Here is a 20244-nt window from a genome sequence, read left to right as displayed (position 1 = left end):
TGTGAGGTCTGGACTGCCCGAGATCCGCATTCTCAGCCAGAGGTTCGATCAGGATCCCAACACCGGAAACTACGAGTACATCTACGAGCAGGACAACGGACAGGCGGTAAGTTTTTGAGCAGTTCATCCCTCCCCATTACACGTTATGCCTTGTGGATTGCTCACCTGTTGAACTGTTCATCTTCATGACTAAATGTTTTCTATTAACGTAGCGAGTCATCTGCATGCATTGCAGGATTGTATTTGATAGTCAGCAGTGTAACGTTAAGTCGCAACCCAGGCGGGTTTGCATGGTCTGAATCTTGCAACTTAGGCAGCGGATATTTACGAGTGAGATGATGCGAAGGTTGACTACGTGAATGGGCGATTAAAGCCCACTTCATATAAAAGGGAATGGGTTCTACCTTCAATGCCGAAGCTGTCTTCCAGCTTATGCGTTAGCAATGCAACGCATAGCCTTGGAGGGCAAAATTCATTGATAACACACATGCGCATGCTTCCTTTGTAGGCGGCCGAGACAGGTCAGGTATACCCTGGACCTGAGCCAGAGACCGGCAGCATCACACAGCAGGGCAACTACCAGTTCGTGGGCGATGACGGCAACACCTACCAAGTCAGCTACGTGGCCGACGAGGGAGGCTACCAGCCGCAGGGCGCCCACCTGCCGGTGGCGCCCGCGCAGATTCCGGAGTACGAGCAGCTGAGGATTGAACACCCCGAGCTGTTCTGGGCAGAGCAGAGGCAATACGTCTAGGAACATTAGTCGTTCAGGCCATCTGATAGTAACATCAACCCAAGTAAACGTTTGTAGGTGGAGTGCAGCACGGAGGGGCTCGCTACATTCAAATGCGTTTAATGCCGACTACGCGAACAAACTCCAGGTTTGCTAAGACATGGGATGCTCGAAGTTCTATACACAAACTTGATGTACCTGTTCATGTTCTTTGATTTCACTGGATATGGTGTTTCATGCGGGTGAAACGCTTACAAGCCGTCCATTATCTGTGTGGTCGTTCTGTGCGCTTTCAAATACCGTTGTTGTTCTGCTTAAATGTGTGGTATAAGTACCACGCAATGACTTTGGCCGATGTTTGGTAGTCTTTATCAATAAACGTACGTCAGGTCGTGGCATGTTTTCATAGCAGTCATGGGCTGGGTATATGTATATTGCAGCATAGGAACTGTTTCTTGGAACAACCATTTCGAAGTTAATTTTTCGTCCGGCTTCCAAATAGCATGTTGTACCGGGTGGGGAGTTAGTCGTGGACAAATGGCGCAGCCAAGAGATCGGAGGTGCATAATCATCTTTGCATAATTCCCGACGAAGCGCATTGCAGACATGCGTCTGAGTACAAGTATTTCAGGCCAAGTCCGAGGTCAAGTCCAGGCGCTCTGAGTTCTAAACGAATTTCTGACTCATTTTTGCAGCATTAACCAGTTCGAGTCCGAGGCAAGTTGCTGTCATTTTTCACGACTCATGAGTCAGAGTCTGGGTCCAACTCGTTAGAGACTCAGTCCGCTCCCGAGTTCGGTTTTGAATCCTAATGTCTCAACCCGGGTCCATCAGTCTCAAAGATAGTTCCATATCATAATGCTGGATGTGGACGCTGCATATAATGAAAATTATAACGGGATGGTTATGCTTGGCCTAACTGACCTGCTTTAAGTCAGACTCACTGTTAAAATGAAGCTTCTGTAGAAGCCAAAAACGCCTCCATTCCCTCCACACACACACGCACGCAAGCACGCACGCACACACGCACACACACACACACACACACACACTACTTTCTACTACATCCGAAAATATCTACTACGTCCGCAGATGGTGAACGCCGAACATTTGTCCTTCCCTTCTGCTTTCTGCCCATCATTTCACTTACAAGACGTCAAACTGGAGAAAGGGCAGTTAAATGGGGCTTAAAGACAGTGTGACATTGAATCAAGAGCATGGTCAATTTCAATGATGTGGTTCATACAATTGTTGACCTAGCGTTAGAGGAAGCAAGACTGCTTTATCCTGAAAAACTGCTTTATGGTGAGCAATAGAAAAATCCTTCGTAAACACGCACTGTATTGGACTTGGAATTTCATCGAGTGGATCCATTTTAACGAATGGGAAATTTCTTGCATCTGAGTGCTGATTATTAGTGTAATGATTTCTGAAACCAGCTAAAGGCAGCGGGCAATTGAAGAACGAGCAGGTGCTTATAACCTTTAGGAAGTTCTACTGACCGATACTACTACATCTTCACCTTTTCAACACTATTCAGCCCCCCCCCCCCCCCAAACAAAAACAACGATGAAACACAACTGAAATCAGAGACGCCGTAAAGACACAGACCACGGAGGACTTTCCAACCGCCCCTCAACAAAGAAGCTTATGTACTGGACGATTTCAGAGCAATCTTACATAAATTTACAGGATGTTATAAAATATTGACATTTCTCTCCTCCTGGGATAATTTTGGCTTCGTGCCCGGCCGAAATCAACTGTTGTCGTGGACGGGCTCCAACTGGCTGGCAAGGGGGGGGGGACTCTGGTTTAGCACACCGAAATTTAAAAACATGTTCTCAATAGCGCACTCAAAAACGGAAACGTTGGTTTGAAATATGTTTCGTGATGCTGGATGCTTGGTGGATTTAAATGGCATGTTACATAAAAGACATTGAAAAGGCGATTTAGAACATTGCGCAAAGCAACTTAACTATTGTGAAGTGGCAGGACGTTGTTGGAATTTAGGTCCCCACGTGGTGCGGGATGCGGGTGTAATGTTTTGGGGTTAAAACGGTCAGTTAGCGTCAAGAACTTAAGCGTGATGAAAATGGACCAAACTCAAGTTGTTGCGTGTTATTTTTTCAGGCACACTAAAAAGCGATGACCTTTGATTGCTATTTTATACAGCGTCGGTAAAATTGAAGGCACGTGTTGATTTTTTGCCACTCAAGATATCAAGTCAACATATTTTGTTCACGTTTAACCCCTGAACCCTCTTCTATTACTCATTGCTTGATGCATGCAAGATCTGTTATAATAAAGGGTTGATTGTGGTAGCATAGGAACAATAAAACGGAAGAAGCTTGGTATCTAAGACTTTAAGAATTTGATTCTCCTCCCGTATTGCGGAGGAACACCTTTGTGCATCCCTGAAAACGGATGAAAAATCGTGCCGCTGTGTGATGTACATCATGCAAGTGGCAAAAAATAATAAATTAAATTGCTGGGAGCATTTGACAACCTGTGCAAATACGATTAAACCACGTGGCTTGTTTAGCACAACCTATGTAAAGCACTCAACCCCTCCCCTCACTGGCCCTGGATCTGCCCCTGGCGGTTAAATTGATTGCTTACATTAATCAATTTGATCAGTTTGGAATCACACTATAGTACACTTCAGTGCAAGATCTCCTACTTATTGTGAAACAGTCATAAGCGGCACACGCGGCTTAAATAAATTTGTTATCATTTTCCGATGATGCTGAGGTGAGTACTGATCGAAATCATCTCGAATTCACGCAGAGTAGCTCCAGGCCGGGATCTGAGGCAAACGGCCCGTGACCCTCTGCTTTGAGATCGGGTTACTCATGCATGCTTCTTTGTGTTTAACGGTGGAATGCGGAACCGGATGGGCGACAGTTGATGAGCGTCTACACGCCGCGTGAGCAATCGTCGTCTACTCATTACCGCCTTACCGTAAGCCCGCCGTCTTTCATAACCCGATATGTCTGCTCAGTCTGCAAGTATGACGTCACATCACGCCAAACAACAGCTGCGTCGGTTGCCACAGCTCGGAGAGCGGCTGCAAGTCACACCGTTACACGCTGACGGCGCTTCACCAGCCATCGTTGCACCCGCCGCCTGCGCTGCGAACAGAAGTGCCGATTTCTAGAAGGTCATGTCCAAAGTCTATAGCTGGACCAGCAAAATCCCAACCGACGCAACACACCCACCTGCTGCGGCGTCCGTTCAGGTCCTGAAGTACAAGCAGCTAAGGAGAGGTCTTACTAAGCTTACCAAATAGCGTCCAAAAATCACGTTGTTCATGTATGTTTAGTCTACGTAGCAAAAAAAGAGGCCACTACCACATACAACCAATCACCCAAGCCACACCTGTCAATGCATTTCCTCACTTTATTCCAAAGAAAATAACTAAAATTTTTGTCCGTAAGTCAGGTGCATTCTGCATACCAATATGTCACAAGACGGAATAGTATTGGTTGTCCAAAAAACCTCAATATTTCTGTGCATGTCCGCCCAATCTCCAACATAATTTTTTGGGATTCCTCTAATCTACAGTCCAATCGGCATCTCTTGCTGGGAGCATGCGCGAAGGCGTGCAGGGGGCTCTGACGATCTCGCGGGTGGGCATTAGCCAGCGGCAAGAGCTGTGAAGGTCGCCGTCGGCTGTCGGGGCAGGGAAAGGTCGGCACGGCTGGGGAGACCGTCCGCGCGGCCGCGCCGCTGCCGCCGCCGCCGCTTATAAGGCCAGGAACTGGAGCTCTCAGCATCAGTCGCTTGCTGCAGCCGTCCCAGCACCACAGATCTGAGCGCCACAGAGTCATGCAGCTGGTGAGTGGTGTGTGCTGTAGTGGTCCGAACAGCGGCCATGTACCGGACGACCAAACGAGAGGATAAACAGGCAGACGTGACTTTGGAGTGGCCCCAGGAAAATCTACTGCTCGTAGTGTTTAACGTATCTTCAACATAGGGAATTCCATCGGTGTTACAGAAACATGCCCAGTCGAGAACTTTCAAGTTATCTGTTTTTCCCATCACTGCCTGCATACCCAGGCAAGTTCGGCAACTTCCAAATGCGTAGCAAATGTTTGGGCAGTCACGTGTCAGTAGACCAGGAAGAAAGGAGCTTTGTGGATAAAACCTAATTGCCAGAAACAATTATGCCCTTTGTTATTTAGTAGAGAGAGACTTCCGTTGGTTGAGCCACTGAATTACACTTTCTTCTTGCCAATTTGGTTCACATATATTGTAAAAACGGCCACAGCTAACGCACTGGCCTATTCCCTAGCCCGTCTTTGCTACCCTGGTGGTTGTGGCTGCGGCTGCTCCGCAAGACTACAACGCTAATCAGTTTGTGAGGTCTGGACTGCCCGAGATCCGCATTCTCAGCCAGAGGTTCGATCAGGACCCCAACACTGGAAACTACGAGTACAGCTACGAGCAGGACAACGGACAGGCGGTAAGTTTTTGAGGATTTCATTTATACTCATTTCACATGATGACACTGGATTCCTCATCTGGTGAGCCGTTGACACTTCATGACTAAATGCTTTCGATTAGGGAAGGAGTCGTTTATATACATTGCCAGGCATGCACTTGATAGCCAGGAGGGTAACGTAAGTCGCAACCAAGCCGGGTGCGGTTGGTCTAAATCTCGCACCCGAATGGCTCCTTGCCCGCCTGGGTTGAGGACCTTAATGCCGACTACAAATAGATCAGCGTTTCAGCGCCGTTTATGGAGAGGGTCATCGAAAAGAGGTCGCAAACTTCACATGACTACGGGCTAGACCTGCATTTGTTGCTATGGTACTTAAGGTTGCCAAACTTACGGGTAAGAGGATACGACCACTGACATTGCTAATGGTGATTATATCCCACTTCACATGCAAAATGGAATCGGTTCTAACTTTATTGTGGCAGTGTCCTTTTCATTTGTGCGTTAGTAATGCAGCAGCAGCGGTTATGCAACACATAGTCCCAGAGATCAGCCTTCACTGATAATACATGTGCATTCTGTTTTTGCAGGTGGCTGAGACAGGTCAGGTATACCCTGGACCTGAGCCAGAGACCGGCAGTCTCACCCAGCAGGGCAACTACCAGTTCGTGGGCGATGACGGCAACACCTACCAAGTCAGCTACGTGGCCGACGAGGGAGGCTACCAGCCGCAGGGCGCCCACCTGCCGGTGGCGCCCGCTCAGATCCCGGAGTATGAACAGCTGAGGATTGAACACCCCGAGCTGTTCTGGGCAGAGCAGCAGCAATACGTCTAGGAGAATCCATTTTCAGGCCCTCTGATAGTAACATCAACCCAGGTTAACGTTTGTAGGTGGAGTGCAGCACGTGGGGCTCCTACATTCGAATGCGTTTAATGCCGACTACGCGATTAAACTTCAGGTCTGGCAAGAAATGAGATGATGAAAATTATATACACACCCTTTTCATACTTTCGTGTTTCTCTCTTTCTTGCGGTCGTATTGCACGCCTCCAGATACCCTTGGTGTTTCCTCAAATGCCGCGTATGAGTAACTTGTGATGACTGAGCGATGCATGCTAGTCTTCATTAATACACTTACGTAAAGGCGTGGTTTGTTTTCATGGCGGTTGTGGGCTCGGTATTTGAATTGAAGCCAAAGGACTTGTTGGAACAAAATACTGAAAAGTGAGTGCTTTGTTCCGGCCTGCAAATAACATCATGTTGTAACGTGCTGAAGGTTTGATGTGCACAAAGGGCAACTGACATGGGAGGATGATGGAATCTGCATTGTTCTGAATAAGCACACTGCATTATGGGTCATATTACAATAAATTCACTTCGAGTTGGAGTCCTCGTCCTGGTGTTTTGAGCTTGAATCGAGTTTTTTACTCCATTTGTGCAACATCAAACAGCCCGAGTCCACGGTCGAATGCAGCCATTTTTACAGCTAATGATCCGGAGCCTGCGTTCGAAACCTTTGGTGGATATTGTAGCTGGTGCAGCTTGTAACGAGTAGACTTACCTTACTGACTGCTGACTAGCCTCACTGACCTTAGCCTGATTCCATGTCAGAATAGAGCATCGATAGTGATCAAGAAGACGTGCCATTCCTCCTTCACCCCATCCCCTCCTATTTCTTACACCTGAAGATAGAGGATGCCGTACATAGGTGCTTCCCTTCTGCCTTCTGCGCATCATTCCACCGGTGAGGCGTCAAATGAAAATAGAAACACGGGGTCAGTTTAATGAGGCGTTAAGATGGGATGGCATTGACATGAAGAGCGTGTCCTGCGAAAACAATGTGGATCATAAAATCCTTGTCCTCACATTGATCTAACCACAATGTTTGTTTCCAGGTAAGCAAAAAAGTAACAGCCTATGTACATATCCCCTGCACCTGAGTTCTAAATATTAGAACTCAGGTGCGGACTGGACCATTTTTTCTTGGCCCTGGCCTCCGCATCGGTCATCGAATTGCAACATTTGAATGGCGTTATTATAACATCATGAATGCCAACGTGACCTTAGAATACTCCCCAGAAATACCCTTACCACCTTCACGCGCCTGTAGCAAAGAACCTAGAGGGGCTTAGGTCTGAAGAAAGGAAAGGCTGTAAACTGCATCGAGTGGTCTTCAAGATAGCTCTTTCAGTTCTAAAACTCATAGAAAAGTGGAACCCTCCCCTCAAATAGAGCTACAAACACGAGTTCATAACCTTTCTGAAGTTTTATACTGGCCGATACTACCACGCCTTATACCATCTACCCACCACAATTCAGTATATACGAAAACACACACAAGGTCGCTGACCCACGGTAGGTCAAAGTCAGGCCATGCATTCAGCGAAAACAGTTTCTTTGGTACCGTTCCCTCTGATGCAAAAACAGGGCGCTACATGAAACCATGCATCTCTGAGTTACTTTCTTAAGCAACACATCAACTGAACTAGGAAACTCCATTGACATAGATTCAGTTACGAAGATCAGATAAGGTCAAAGCCAATCCTTTTTGCTTAGTGTACCCTTAACACTCTAAGAAGTCCATGGATGATGTATGGTGCGGCTCCTGCTATCAGTAAATTCGAAGTGGCTGCCAGAAACTGTCCCATACAGCAAGCCCTAAAGTAACAAAGCAGGTTGGTTTTGACCTAGAGCTGACCTTCATACCTGACCTTAGGTCGACGTTACTTGCTCATTTAATATTTGTATTGCCTAAGACAGCATCTCAGAGATGTGTGACTTCGTCTGACACTTCGCTGTTGCGCCAGATTAAACGATTCCCTAGAAATTCACTTCGCTAAAACCATGGCCTGAATTTGACCCGCCATAGGTCAGCGACCTTACATGGTACGTCTAAATTTGTTTATGCCAAACGGTCCGCTATTCAATTGGCTACATTTATGCAAGGTTTGGCGCGGCATCGCCGCACTGTTCGAAAACCATTCTGGAAAAACCTTGGGGAAGGTCAATTTGTCCCCCCCCCCCCCGAGCGCGTATTAAGGTCAGAATAGGTCACTGACTTAAGATGACCCTGGTGAGAAACCTTTCGCCAAGCGTAAGACTTGACGCCTATTCAAATGCAAAAACCAAGGCAGCCTTGTATGATTTTGGTGAACATGACTCTCTAAACAACTAAACGAAGCAACTTCGCCGACCCTTAATAATCACCGGCGACCTTTGCTTAGAACATATATCTGTGTTCACGGTGGATGCTTGAGAAGGTCTGTAGGCCCCTTGGACACCAAGGTGAAGTCTGACCTTGTTTTACGACATTTTACCAGACTGCCACGACCTAGAAACCGCACATTTTGACGCAAGTCAGATAGCGTAAAGGGCAACACACTGTGTATTTTTGGTGTCTCTAGCTCTCTGTTTTTAAGATCTAGGGGGGCTAAACTGACGCCCTTCATATCTAAGCAGAGGGTATTCAAATGGCCACTCGGAGGTTTCTTAACATATGTTTTTCGCCATGTTGATGCATGCTTTTGCGCAAACGGATTTCCATGCGCTTCCTCGTGTGCAGGAGTCCAAAATGCTTCGAGTTACAGATGCGTTCTTTTAAGGCATCAAGATGTTTTTTTCGTGCGTTGAGTTTCAAGTTTACGCGGCCGACACAAACAATGCAGGGACAAGGCCTTTTTCAAAAATTATATTCATGCATCGCAATGCCTGCCGTTTGATGGGAATCCAACATAATCCCAGTTCAGGTTTGTAAATGGTTCAGTCCGTCTTTGACCCTACATCTTGCTATGTTCAAGTTGAAAATGATTGCGGGAAGATAGTCCATCAGCCTGATTATTTCAAGTTAAACTCGCGAGTTTCATTCGTCATTAGCAGCGTTACACGATTCGTCCCATCCTCTGTCATCACTTAACAATGAACACAGCCATGATTTTCTTAACACTGTTAACCAGAACTTAGTAAGCACCCATCGGAGGAGAACAAAGGTGATCATCCATGGTGTCAAGTAAAAATGCGGGCATTATGAGAAGGGGAAGGGGGGCACGTGCCGCGCCTCTGCACCGAACCTTTGGAGCGGCTGCTATCACCGGCTGCGGGCTGTTCCTTCCAGTCAAGAAAAGAGCGAACCGTTAAAGCCATATAAACCCACCTTGCCAATTGTGGGTGAATGGGAGGTCAGGCATGTTAGTAAACTGAGATGCCAGGACGAGCTTTCTTGCAATGCTCATTCAAGCCTACTGAAATGCCGGACAAGAAATGCTTAATGAGGGCCTGCAGTTGCTGCAGTTTAGTTGCCATGCAAATGTTCTTGCTGGAGTCCACTCTAGGTCGGGTACAAGCGAAAATCTTAATTGTGAGCTCGAATGAGCCACTTACAAAGCACGCTGCTCCAGTCCGCTGCCACCTTTCAGGAAGTATGGGCGTCTAACATAAGGCTGGAACCCGCGACGTCAGCGTCACTTATTCGCAGCTTAGCTTTTACGGCCTGAAAACAGATGGCAGTGTACCACAGCGTTGCGGTCACTGCTCCCGGTGCGTGTTAATTTTTTCCGTATGCTTGGTGGGCCAAAGTCGTGTAAGTCGAAAACTGCGGACATGTTCCCAAGATTGCTCAGATTCCTCCACTTATATTCTGGTTACCCACTTTGCATACCTTCGTGTGTGGGCGTGTGTGTGGGTGTGTGTGAGTGTAGGGGCGGGGGAGAGTTTGATCGGTAACAGTGTTATGGTGCACTTCAGTGAAACATCGTCTGCATGACCCGACCCTCTTATCCTCTATCTTGCTTCATGCTGCATCCTTGCGACACCCGGCTTGTCCGGGGAGGATGCATGTGTCAGCCACGACTGGGCCGCAAGCCCGTGTGAAGGGAGACCCCAATCGGGTAGCCAATGCACATGCGCGGGTTAAAGCTCGGCGGTTGGCCTCCAGGCGCATGCAAGCCTGCCCCACCGTAGACCAATCACCCCATCTTATAGCCCTCCAATGGTCATCTGTGGTCGAAAGGGCTCAAATCCAAACAACTAAACCAAACAACCAATCGCCTTCAGATTGTCAACGAGCCATGCGTGGTATACTCAGCTTAAATCAAAAGTTGTGATCGCCACTGAAGTGAAGTGAGTCCCGATCAAAATCGTCCCTCAAACTCGCACAGGGCAGCTCTCCGCTCGAGTCGGAGCCAGACGTGCCCTGGCCCTCTGTTTTGAGGTCGGGTTACTCATGTAAGTTTCTCTGTTTTGAAAATGGAATTAGGAGATAGATAGGCGCCAATTAATAAGCAATCCAACGCCACGGGAGCGATCGACTTCCCCTGTCTCTCACCATATCTCTCGTCCACTATCGTTCATGCCGTAAAGCAGGGTTTTGTCCCATGAGAACGCAGTGGAATGACGCTACACTAGTTCCCTGAAAGGCAGTTTTTGGGTCGAAAGGGATCGCAAAGGAGAGAGCTTTTTCTCAATTTAGCCTTGCAGAATCAGGGACTTTGACAGACTCGCAAGCGTGGACTTTGCTCAAAATTGCTTGACGAAAGCGAACATTTTGCTCAGCAAACAGCTTAATGGATACAAAAGCTGGCTTTTATGCGGCGGGTAACTACAGATAAAGTAGCGTAGACATTTTTTAGCATAACTCTCCTCATGCTGCCGGCGAAATTCGTCATTCCCCTCATTCGTTCCTACAATAATAGATCACATGTGATGAAGTGCTATCGATGATGTGGCTGGTGAACCCGTCGTAACATCAGCCACTTCCGAAATGTGCTGATCTAAGATTATTTTTCATGAAATGCATTTGGATCGGTGGCGATATTTGAGTTTGTGGATTGTTTACCATCATCACCTGCTGACGACACTTCGCATGCCGCCGTTACAACGCCTGGCGTGTTGGGAGCAGAGGTACCGATTTCCAGAAATTACTGTCCAATATCCGATCCCAACCCCAAGGGATGGACTAGTGCCAACTTTTCGCCCAACGAGTGTCAAAAATCAGGATGTCCATCATTTTCAAATACGATATATCAAATCACTTTTAAGTATAGCCTGCAGTCCCAGCCACTTCTGGTATCGCTGCATTCCCTCACCCTAATCGAATGAAAAATAAGACAATAATTGTTGGTAAGTGATGCACTTAATGCGTGCCAATTTGTGACACGGTAGGATGATATCAGCTTTCCAAAAATTCCAGAGATTCCTGCGCCTGCTCGTTGAATTTCTAGCCTCGACTTTGGAAAATTCTTAAGTCTAACATCTTTTAATCAAGTGGGCACCTCGATCTGGAAACATGCGGGGAGGGGGATGCACGGAGCTCGGACGACCTTGCGGGTAACAATTAGCCAGCGGCAAGCGCTTTCAAGGTCGCCGTCGGCTGACGGGGCAGGGAGAGGTTGGCACGGCGGGGGAACCTGACCTCGCAGCCTCGCCGCTGACGGCTCTTAAAAGGCCCGGAGCTGGAGCTCTCAGCATCAGTAGCTTGTTGCAGCCGTCCCAGCACCACAGATCTGAGCATCACAGAGCCATGCAGCTGGTGAGTGGTGTGTGCTGTAGTCACCTGAACAGTGGCCATATACCGGGCGGCTGAACGAGAGGATAAACAGGCAGATGTGGCCTTAAGCTTGCCACAGGAAAATCTTCTACTCGTAGTGTGAAACGCATCTTCGAGATGAGGTGCTTCATGATCGTTGCAGTAATATATGCATCCGAGGGCTTCCAGTTGGCTGTTTTTTTCCTTGGCTGCGGGTTCAGGGAAACGTTCCGGGATGTCGAAATGATTGAGAACATTCTTGCAATGTCAAGTAAATAGCCAATGAAAGAACGTGTTCTGGGGATTAAAACGGGCTAGAAGTAATTGCAACATTTGTTCATACGTATGGAGAAATCTGCTTTGTTTGATCCACTGAATGCTGCTGTCTTGTCGTCAAACTAGTGCACATATCTTGTAAGAATGGCGAAAGCTAACGCCCTGCCTTCCCGCCAGTTGGTCTTCGCTACACTGGTGGTTGCGGCTGCGGCTGCTCCGCAAAACTACAACGCTAAACAGTCTGTAAGGTCTGGACTGCCCGAGATCCGCATTATTAGCCAGAGGTTCGACCAGGATCCCAATACTGGAAACTACGAATACAGCTACGAGCAGGACAACGGACAGGCGGTAAGTTTTTGAGGATTTTATTTATACCCAATTGACATGATGACACTGGATTCCTCATTTCGTGAACTGCTGACACATTATGACTAAATGCATTTGATAAGGGAGGGAGTCATCCGTATACATTGCCAGAAATGCACTTGGTAGCCAGGAGGGCAACGTAAGTCGCAACCAAACCGAGTGCGGTTGGTCTAATTCTTGCATCCGGATTCTCTCGTCCGCCTTGGATGGGGTGCTCAAACCCGGCTCCAAATAGGTTAGCATTTCAGCCCCGTTTAAAGATAGGTTCAACGAATAGAGATCGCGAACTTAGCATGACTACGTGCCGGACCTGCATTTGTTGCTACAGTACTTCAGGCTGCTAAATTTATGGGCAAGAGGATACAACCACTGGCATTGTTAATGGGCGATTAAATCCCGCTTCACATGCAAAAGAAAATCTGTTCTAATTTTATTGCGTAAGTTTTCGTCCAGCTCAAGCGTTAGTAACGCAGCTCATGGTCCTAGACATCAGCATTCACTGATAGCATGTCATATGCGTTCTGCCTTTGCAGGTGGCTGAGACAGGTCAGGTGTACCCTGGACCTGAGCCAGAGACAGGCAGCCTCACCCAGCAGGGCAGCTACCAGTTTGTGGGCGATGACGGCAACACCTACCAGGTCAGCTACGTGGCCGACGAGGGAGGCTACCAGCCGCAGGGCGCCCATCTGCCGGTGGCGCCCGCCCAGATCCCGGAGTACGAACAGCTGAGGATTGAACACCCCGAGCTGTTCTGGGCAGAGCAGAGGCAATACGTCTAGGAGTTTCAGTCGTTCAGACTCTCCGATCTTAACATCGCTACATTTAAATGCGTTTAATGCCGACCACGCGAGCAAATTCCGGATTTGCCAAGAAATGAGATGATGAAATTTATATGCATGTCCTTTTTATACATTCGTGCTGTTCTCTTTCCTGAGCTCGAACTGTACGCCTGCACGTGCCGTTTTTTGTCTGCTCACATGCCTCCTATGAGTACTGTGTAATGACATTGAGCAAAGTACGTTAATCTTTATCAATACACTCGTGTAAATGCGTTGTGTTGTGTTTTTTATGGCAATCGTGAGTTCGGTATTCAAATTGTATCACAGCAACTTATTTTAGAAGGGAATTAAGATGATCTTGGAATGATTATAGACGTGATACACGTTAAGTAAGTTGTATGTGTGACTTTTTTTGAAGCTTCACATTTTAGAATTTTAACTTTCTCAAAGGTTTTTTCAGAGCTTTCCAGGCGCAGCAAAAAAAAAACCAGCGTCCACCGACTTTGTGCCAAATGAAGTATAGCTTAGATTACTTACACAACGAGCTCTTAACGTGTACAAAAACCATTAGAAAACAAAGTAAACTACCACGGAAGAGAAACGGAAAGGTTTGAGGTTGCTGAAAAAGAGCGAGGGCACAATTTGGAAACCAAACCATAAATATAGGTGGTTGGTTATTTCACGATTGCCTGCGATTTCTTGCCATTTTGTTCGGTTAAAGTGTTGGAAATGTGTGCCATTTGATCACGCAAGGCAATAGTATAGAAACAATAAGGTAAAACGCTCCGGTCTCTATAAATGAACCTATGGCTTTGGAAAGCCGCGAATTCGGCAACATACTCGTCCTTAATTGTCAGAGGGTTTCATGTCGTCACAGAATTAAACCCCGGTTGCCATGGCAGTAAACCCAAGATTCCGCATTGTGGTAGTGTTTTAAAGAACTGGGGCTGGGCTGTGTTGCGCCATATTCTAGGATCCTGAGGTTGGAAAACGGACAAATGTAAGCGGGTATACACATGCAACTTACAATGATATAATGGAAAGCACTAACTATGCTTAAATGTTGATGTTCAGGACAAATGGTTTTCATGTAATAGGCTCATCATTTCTTAACAACCAATGTGACGCGGCGAGACAAATCACCATGACGTCAACAAGATCTGCATATGAAGCAAATACCATGGCGTGAAGAGAGGTCAGAGACAGAAATAAACAGGAAAATGAGTGAAATGTTATGCTTCCAACAGGTTAACCTGTGCTGACATATGCAGTAATGAACCACCAAGGCTAATGGAAGTTATCATTTGCAATATCGACGCCCAGTGTGTGGGTCCAGCGCGGGGTGTAGCTGCATGATATGCAAGCATGTCAATGCAATTAAAGTTCATACGCTTGTTCACAAATTCGCTGGTGAATGCAAAAGGCAGTAAACTGTAACTGTTGAATTTACCATGCAATGCTCTCCTGAAATTAAAACTAATTTCAGAAGGTTGACGTCTTAACAAATTGCAACACATGTAGGTCAAATAAAGGGTTGTTCTCTTCTCCTTTACCTGGTATCCATCTTGTTTGTGGTGTGCCAATTTTCTTGTCCCAATGTGGAGAAGTTCTGGCCCATGCCAGACTACTATGAGCCTAAAAGCCCCAAATGTTGCTCTACTATTACAATGTTTGCATGGTACTACAGCGCAAGACATGTTGCAAAAGTGGTAATATTTGAAATCTGTGCGAATGCTTTCTTTTCGTTTGCATATTTTTCCTTAGAATCAGAGCCCACAAGCAAGAATTATTTCATCTGATGTCGGCAAAAGATAAATCTGCTTGACATGTTGACAAACATGATCGCATACGACAAACTAAAATATCACGTTTGACATTGTCCCTGAACTTATACCCGTATCTGCCCTTAGCAGACATGTGCCCAGCTTTCAATATTGGTTTCTGGAACTCGTTTCCGCTCATGAAAACGAGGACCCAGATCACTCGTTTCGGCTAGCTTTCATTATCACTAGTCCCTGGTTATGGGATGACTTGGGTTATGTTGCAAACACCAGGCCTTGGTCCCTGGCTCTCACTGATTGTTCCCAAACTCAACATACGATTACGAGTCCTTGTTAGTTCGTCGCAAACACCACACGCTCGTTCTCGACTTGATTAATTCACGCACAAACCGTTTGATCCCGACTCCCGTCCGTCACTGGCTCCTTCGTTCACACCAGCACGGGTTGTCATTTGACAACATTCTGTTATTTAGATGAGGTCTGAGATCAAATATATCTTACATGTGTGCTTTAATGATTGCATGTGCTCACAGCATAACGTAAGTTCATCAAGTGAATACGTATTGGTTTCTAACAATATTTTCACGTGACATCCTGGTTCTTGTTGGTGTCTTTGACTTCATGATGCATCTTGGTTGTTGCTGGATCCCAGTGATATTCTTAGGCTGGCTCTAGACTCTGCGGGATCTCTGGCCATGGCTATAGCCATTGGCTATACATTTGCGACTGATGAATCTAGCGACAAAATGCAAGCCGGCTCTTGTTTCTTGGACCCCTCTGCACACTTCAGGCCGTGTTTTGAATTCTTGTTAGATCTGCTGAATCACACCAACAGCTTTGTGGTCAGCGAGTGGACAGCAATACGACCAGAGGGTTGGCGAGCAGACCTGTCGGCAGGTCGGTCGATGATCACTCTCGCTTGCGCCGATGCCAAGAGGACATCACTTCGGAATCGAAGAGCAGCTCCTGCAGGCCGTCGCCAGTGATCAGCGACAGGCGCGGGGCCGTGTCCAGAGCTAGGATGTCCCGCCGCGTAGGATGAGCTTGACTGTCACGTCGTCCGGCGCCGTGACCAGCGCCAGAAACATGAAGCCGGCTGGACGATCTTGTGTGACCTATGGACACCCGTAGTTCGGCCCGTGCCGCCGACAGAGCCGCCGACGCGGCTCTGGGATTGTAACGCCTTTGACGAGAGCAGATGGACGGCGTACATCCGCGAGCACAAAGCCAGGCAGGTCCGCGGCCAGCAGTATGCCACTCAGTGCCACACGGATTGTTACTCGCGCTCGGTGAACAGCTCTGTCGATTTATGATATCCAGTATATTGAAAATAAATTCATATTACCAAGGTAGCTTGACTGGCGTTCAGTCGTATTTCATATTCTATCACATGCTTTGACATCTAAAACCCAACTAAAATGATGCTTGACACCAGGCAGCACACAGATCACTGACACAATAATATATCCAGGCTAGGTCCACTAAGGGACCTCCCTTGCGCCACCCACCACCAGGTGGCCGGTCGCCAGCCCGCGGCCGCCCGCCTGGCGATGCAGCGACAAAGTGCGCCCGAGCAGGTGCCGACACGGCTGGCGGCCGGTCGGTGGATAGCTGTCGAGTCCAACAACGGACCTCCCGGAGACTTGGATCCCTTAGTCTGGTGTAAACGTAGTAGGTGAGAGTGTGCGGTAAAAAGGAAAGCTGTAATGCAGCGGCAAAGTGCACCCGAGCAGGCGCCGACACGGCTGGCGGCCGGTCGGTGGATAATTGTCAAGTCCAACAACGGACCTCCCGGGGACTTGACTCCTCAATCTGGTTTAAACGTAATACGTGAGAACGTGTGGTAAAAAAGCTGTAGCGATCGTCTCATCTGTTTCCGGGACCACTCTAACCCGTTAGGAGACACCATTTCGGGTGGATTGCTCCAAATCCAGTAAGGGACCTTCCTCCTGTGTAGGTCTCAGACCGGCCAAAACGGCACAAACATGGCACGTGTGCACGCAGGTGACACAGAGACATGCTTCGACTATTCTACCACATTGGGGACTAAATATGCTTGACTTAAAAGAGAAAACACGGCATTTGCAAGAGGGTATACAGAAGATAAGAACCCAACCTAACCCAGCCTAGCCTAACCTAGCCTAGCCTAGTTGAGCCTAGCCCGACCTAAACTAACCTAACCTAACCTGGCCTGGCCTGGCCGGGCTTGGCCTAGCATAGCCTAGCTTGGCCTAGCCTAGCCTAGCCTAGCTTGGCCTAGTCTAGCCTAGCCTAGCCTAGCCTAACTTGGCCTAGCCTAGTCTAGCAAAGCCGAAGCCAAAGCCAAAGCCAAAACTAAAGCCAAAGCCAAAGTCAAAGCCAAAGCCCAAGCCCAAGCCACCTAACCTAAGCAAACCAAGCCAAACCTAACCAAACCAAATCAAACCAAACCTAACCTAACCTAACCTCACTCAACTCACTTCATCACACACGTACCATGTTTGCCCCGTTTTGGCCGGTCTGAGACCTTAACTGAAACGTGGCCCTTTACTGGACTTAAAGCAATCCACTCGAAATGGCGTCTCCCAACGCGTGAGAGTGGTCCCGGAAGGCGATGAGACGGTCGTCACAGCTTTCCTTTTCACCACACATCCCCACGTTCTATGTCTGCACCAGATTGGGGGTCAAAGTCCCCGGGGGGCCCTTGTTAGACCTGGCAATTATCGACCCCCCCGGCCGCCAGCCGCTTCCGTGCCTGCTCGGGTGCACTTAGTCGCCATACCGCCAGGCGGGCGGACGCGAGCTGCCGGCCGGCCACCTAGTGGCAGAAGACGCGAAGAAGATCCCCTAGTGAAACTAGCCTAATGTAGCTGTATGCGAGGTTCCCACAGTAAGAGATATCCAAGAACATCCTGCCCAGAATGACCGTGGTAATACCAGCGATGCCAGCCCAAGTAGTACGTCGAACCTAATGAATGTGGCCCTGAACAAAGTTCAACTTTAAAGAAAACGCGGTAGATCCTGTCTTGCCGACCTTGACGTTGAAAGGGCTGAACTTCTCTGATACTGCGTACCGGTCCAAGATTTTGTAGTCTACCTTTTTTAATGTGATCTTCCATACTGATATGCTGATAAGTTTCTGGCCAATTTGAGGGGTCCACAGAATCCCGAATATGGACCTGAATCTGAATGTAAACGTGGTGCTAACTTGACGAATGCGCGTTTGTATCATGCTTTGCTTTGCTGTGGTGTTTATGTAAGTTCCGCTGTTCCGTTGTCTCGCCTCCGGCTCACTAGTGCACACGGCACGTTCAAAGTCACTTCTGTATTTGGCACTCACCACAAGCACTCCATAAAGTCCGTCCCGCCGGCGCGGCCGTCCTCGCGCCGGCGGCTCCCCAAGTTTTTTCTCGTTACTCTGTCCTCTCCTGAACCCCGCAGCCGCGTCCCCCACACTGGCCTCTAAGCGGCGCGCACCAAACTACGCAAACATTCACCTGTTAGCACGTAGATGTTTCTGACACCTTACACTACACCCTTCTTAAAAGAAGAATACTTTCGCAGTTGAATTATTCAGCTATGACATAATAAATAAAGCCATGGCATCATGAACACAGATCTCACGGAACAAACATAACGCACACAGCAAGCGAGGCCCTTAAACGATATATTTCACGTCATGGCAACTAACCCAAAGAACATGTTAGCACAAACAATGCAAATACACTATGAATCCGTGTTTTGCATCCAGCTATCGCAATCATGCGCTAAATCGATCTGGAGGCCGTCCGACTCGGGCGCTCCGCTGTTCGCGATGACCGTTTGACGACGGCTGTTCTACAGACACTGGGATCCAGGACCTGGACGCATTCGAATAGGGACTCGGACTTGGGGGTGGTTCATTGGTTCGCGCCAGGTTACGGAAGGACAGTGGTGCCGTGGGCCGCGGGGTACGTGACCTGTGCGCCGGGATAGGGCAGGGGGTCGGTATCGCTGATCTTGCCGGCTAGTCAGGCAGGTCCGTATCTCCGTCACTTTCGACGAATGCTGGACCCACAAAAGACTTGTCATCAGCATAACCTTCAATGACGCGTTCCGCCCCTAAGCGGCACCTACTAGTCCTGCCGTACTACCACGCCGCAGACCGACAGACCCTCCCGGCTGGCTGCGCCTCCCACTCCGTCTTTGTCTGGATGGGTCGGCTCCCTTTGCTCACTCGTGGCCCGCTGTACCTGACCTACGGAGGGCGGCGGCCCAGCCGGGGTTGTTCTCGCGCAGTCCGGAGCCTGAGTTCGCTGATGGGCCGGCGCCGACTGGGCTGGCGACGGAAACACGAGGCGGCAGGACGTGTAATCCATCAGACAGCGAGACCGTCGGAAAAGGTCCCGAACCAAAAACGGCTCATTCTTGGTGTTGCCACTAGGATCAGAGCAGCAAAAGCATTGAGGTCAGCGATAAACGCGGGTACCGATTGAACGACACCACTGAATTCGAGAACTGGGATTTGGATGCTGAAAGATGCCATGTTGGATCGCAACAAAGCAATACAGGGTTTTTTCGTGACCGATTTTAGACAAATACGTACGACCTACTTAAAATAAAGCCGTAACACCGGCCAAACAATCACAAGACATTTGAAAGTCCAAACATAAGAACACGACAGTTGTACGATTAATTCATGTCGCTCAAAACTGACGAATGCAAGACCTCACACCCACGACTGCTGGGGCCGTTCCGTGCGCAGTGGAGGGGGTGTGGATCTTGGGAGCTGCCGTCGGGCCCTGGGCAGAGAGATGCCCTTATTGAGTTTGCGGCGAGTGCTCTGCTGTCCCTCTCCGGGTAGCAGTGACGAGGTGGCGTCGGGAAGGCGGCGGGCAGGTCCTGGGCGGAGGCTGCCGAGTCGGTTTACTGAGACGACTGAGAGGGGTCCGTTTCTGGTGGAGGTGGTCACAATGCGGTTCCGGTGCCTCGCCTCCGGCTCACTGGTACACACGGTGCGTCCAAAGTCACTTCTGTATTTGACATTCGGCACAGGCACTCCACACAGTCCGTCCCGCCGGCGTGGGCGTCCTCGCGCCGGCAGATTTCCGAGTCACTCGGAGAGCTGCCGGCGAGAGAAGAGTCTTCTCTTTGCTACTCCCTCCTCTCCTGCCCCCCCCCCCCCCCGAGGCCGCGTTCCTCGCACGGGGCACATGGGGCGGGAGGATAGGAACGCCAGCGCCTGTAAGCGGCGCTCGCCAAACTACACAAACATCCACCGACTGGCACATAGGTGTTTTCTGACATCTTACATTTGCGTAGTGTGACCCGAAAAATGGGGATGCGTGAAAACCTTGCATTTGACGCACAGTTGAAGATCGTGATTTTG

The 20244-nt window shown here is 48.6% G+C and overlaps 1 protein-coding gene across 1 annotated transcript in view; it reads left to right on the top strand.

Moving 5' to 3' along the window:
• LOC119111168 (larval cuticle protein 65Ag1-like) overlaps positions 1-13116 on the top strand; it is a 46609-nt gene extending 33493 nt beyond the window's left edge. The window contains exons 2-3 of the mRNA XM_037234994.1: positions 5028-5198; positions 12871-13116. Coding sequence (XP_037090889.1) covers positions 5028-5198; positions 12871-13116 — 417 coding nt within the window. The remainder of the gene's footprint in view (positions 1-5027; positions 5199-12870) is intronic.
• The last annotated feature ends 7128 nt before the right edge of the window (positions 13117-20244 follow it).

This window comes from Pollicipes pollicipes, unplaced genomic scaffold (genome assembly GCF_011947565.3).
Source record: "Pollicipes pollicipes isolate AB1234 unplaced genomic scaffold, Ppol_2.1 Scaffold_7261;HRSCAF=8764_pilon_pilon_pilon, whole genome shotgun sequence".
NCBI lineage: Eukaryota > Metazoa > Arthropoda > Thecostraca > Pollicipedomorpha > Pollicipedidae > Pollicipes > Pollicipes pollicipes.
Note: the sequence above shows the minus strand (reverse complement) of the source record. Positions and strands in the feature narration are given on the sequence as shown.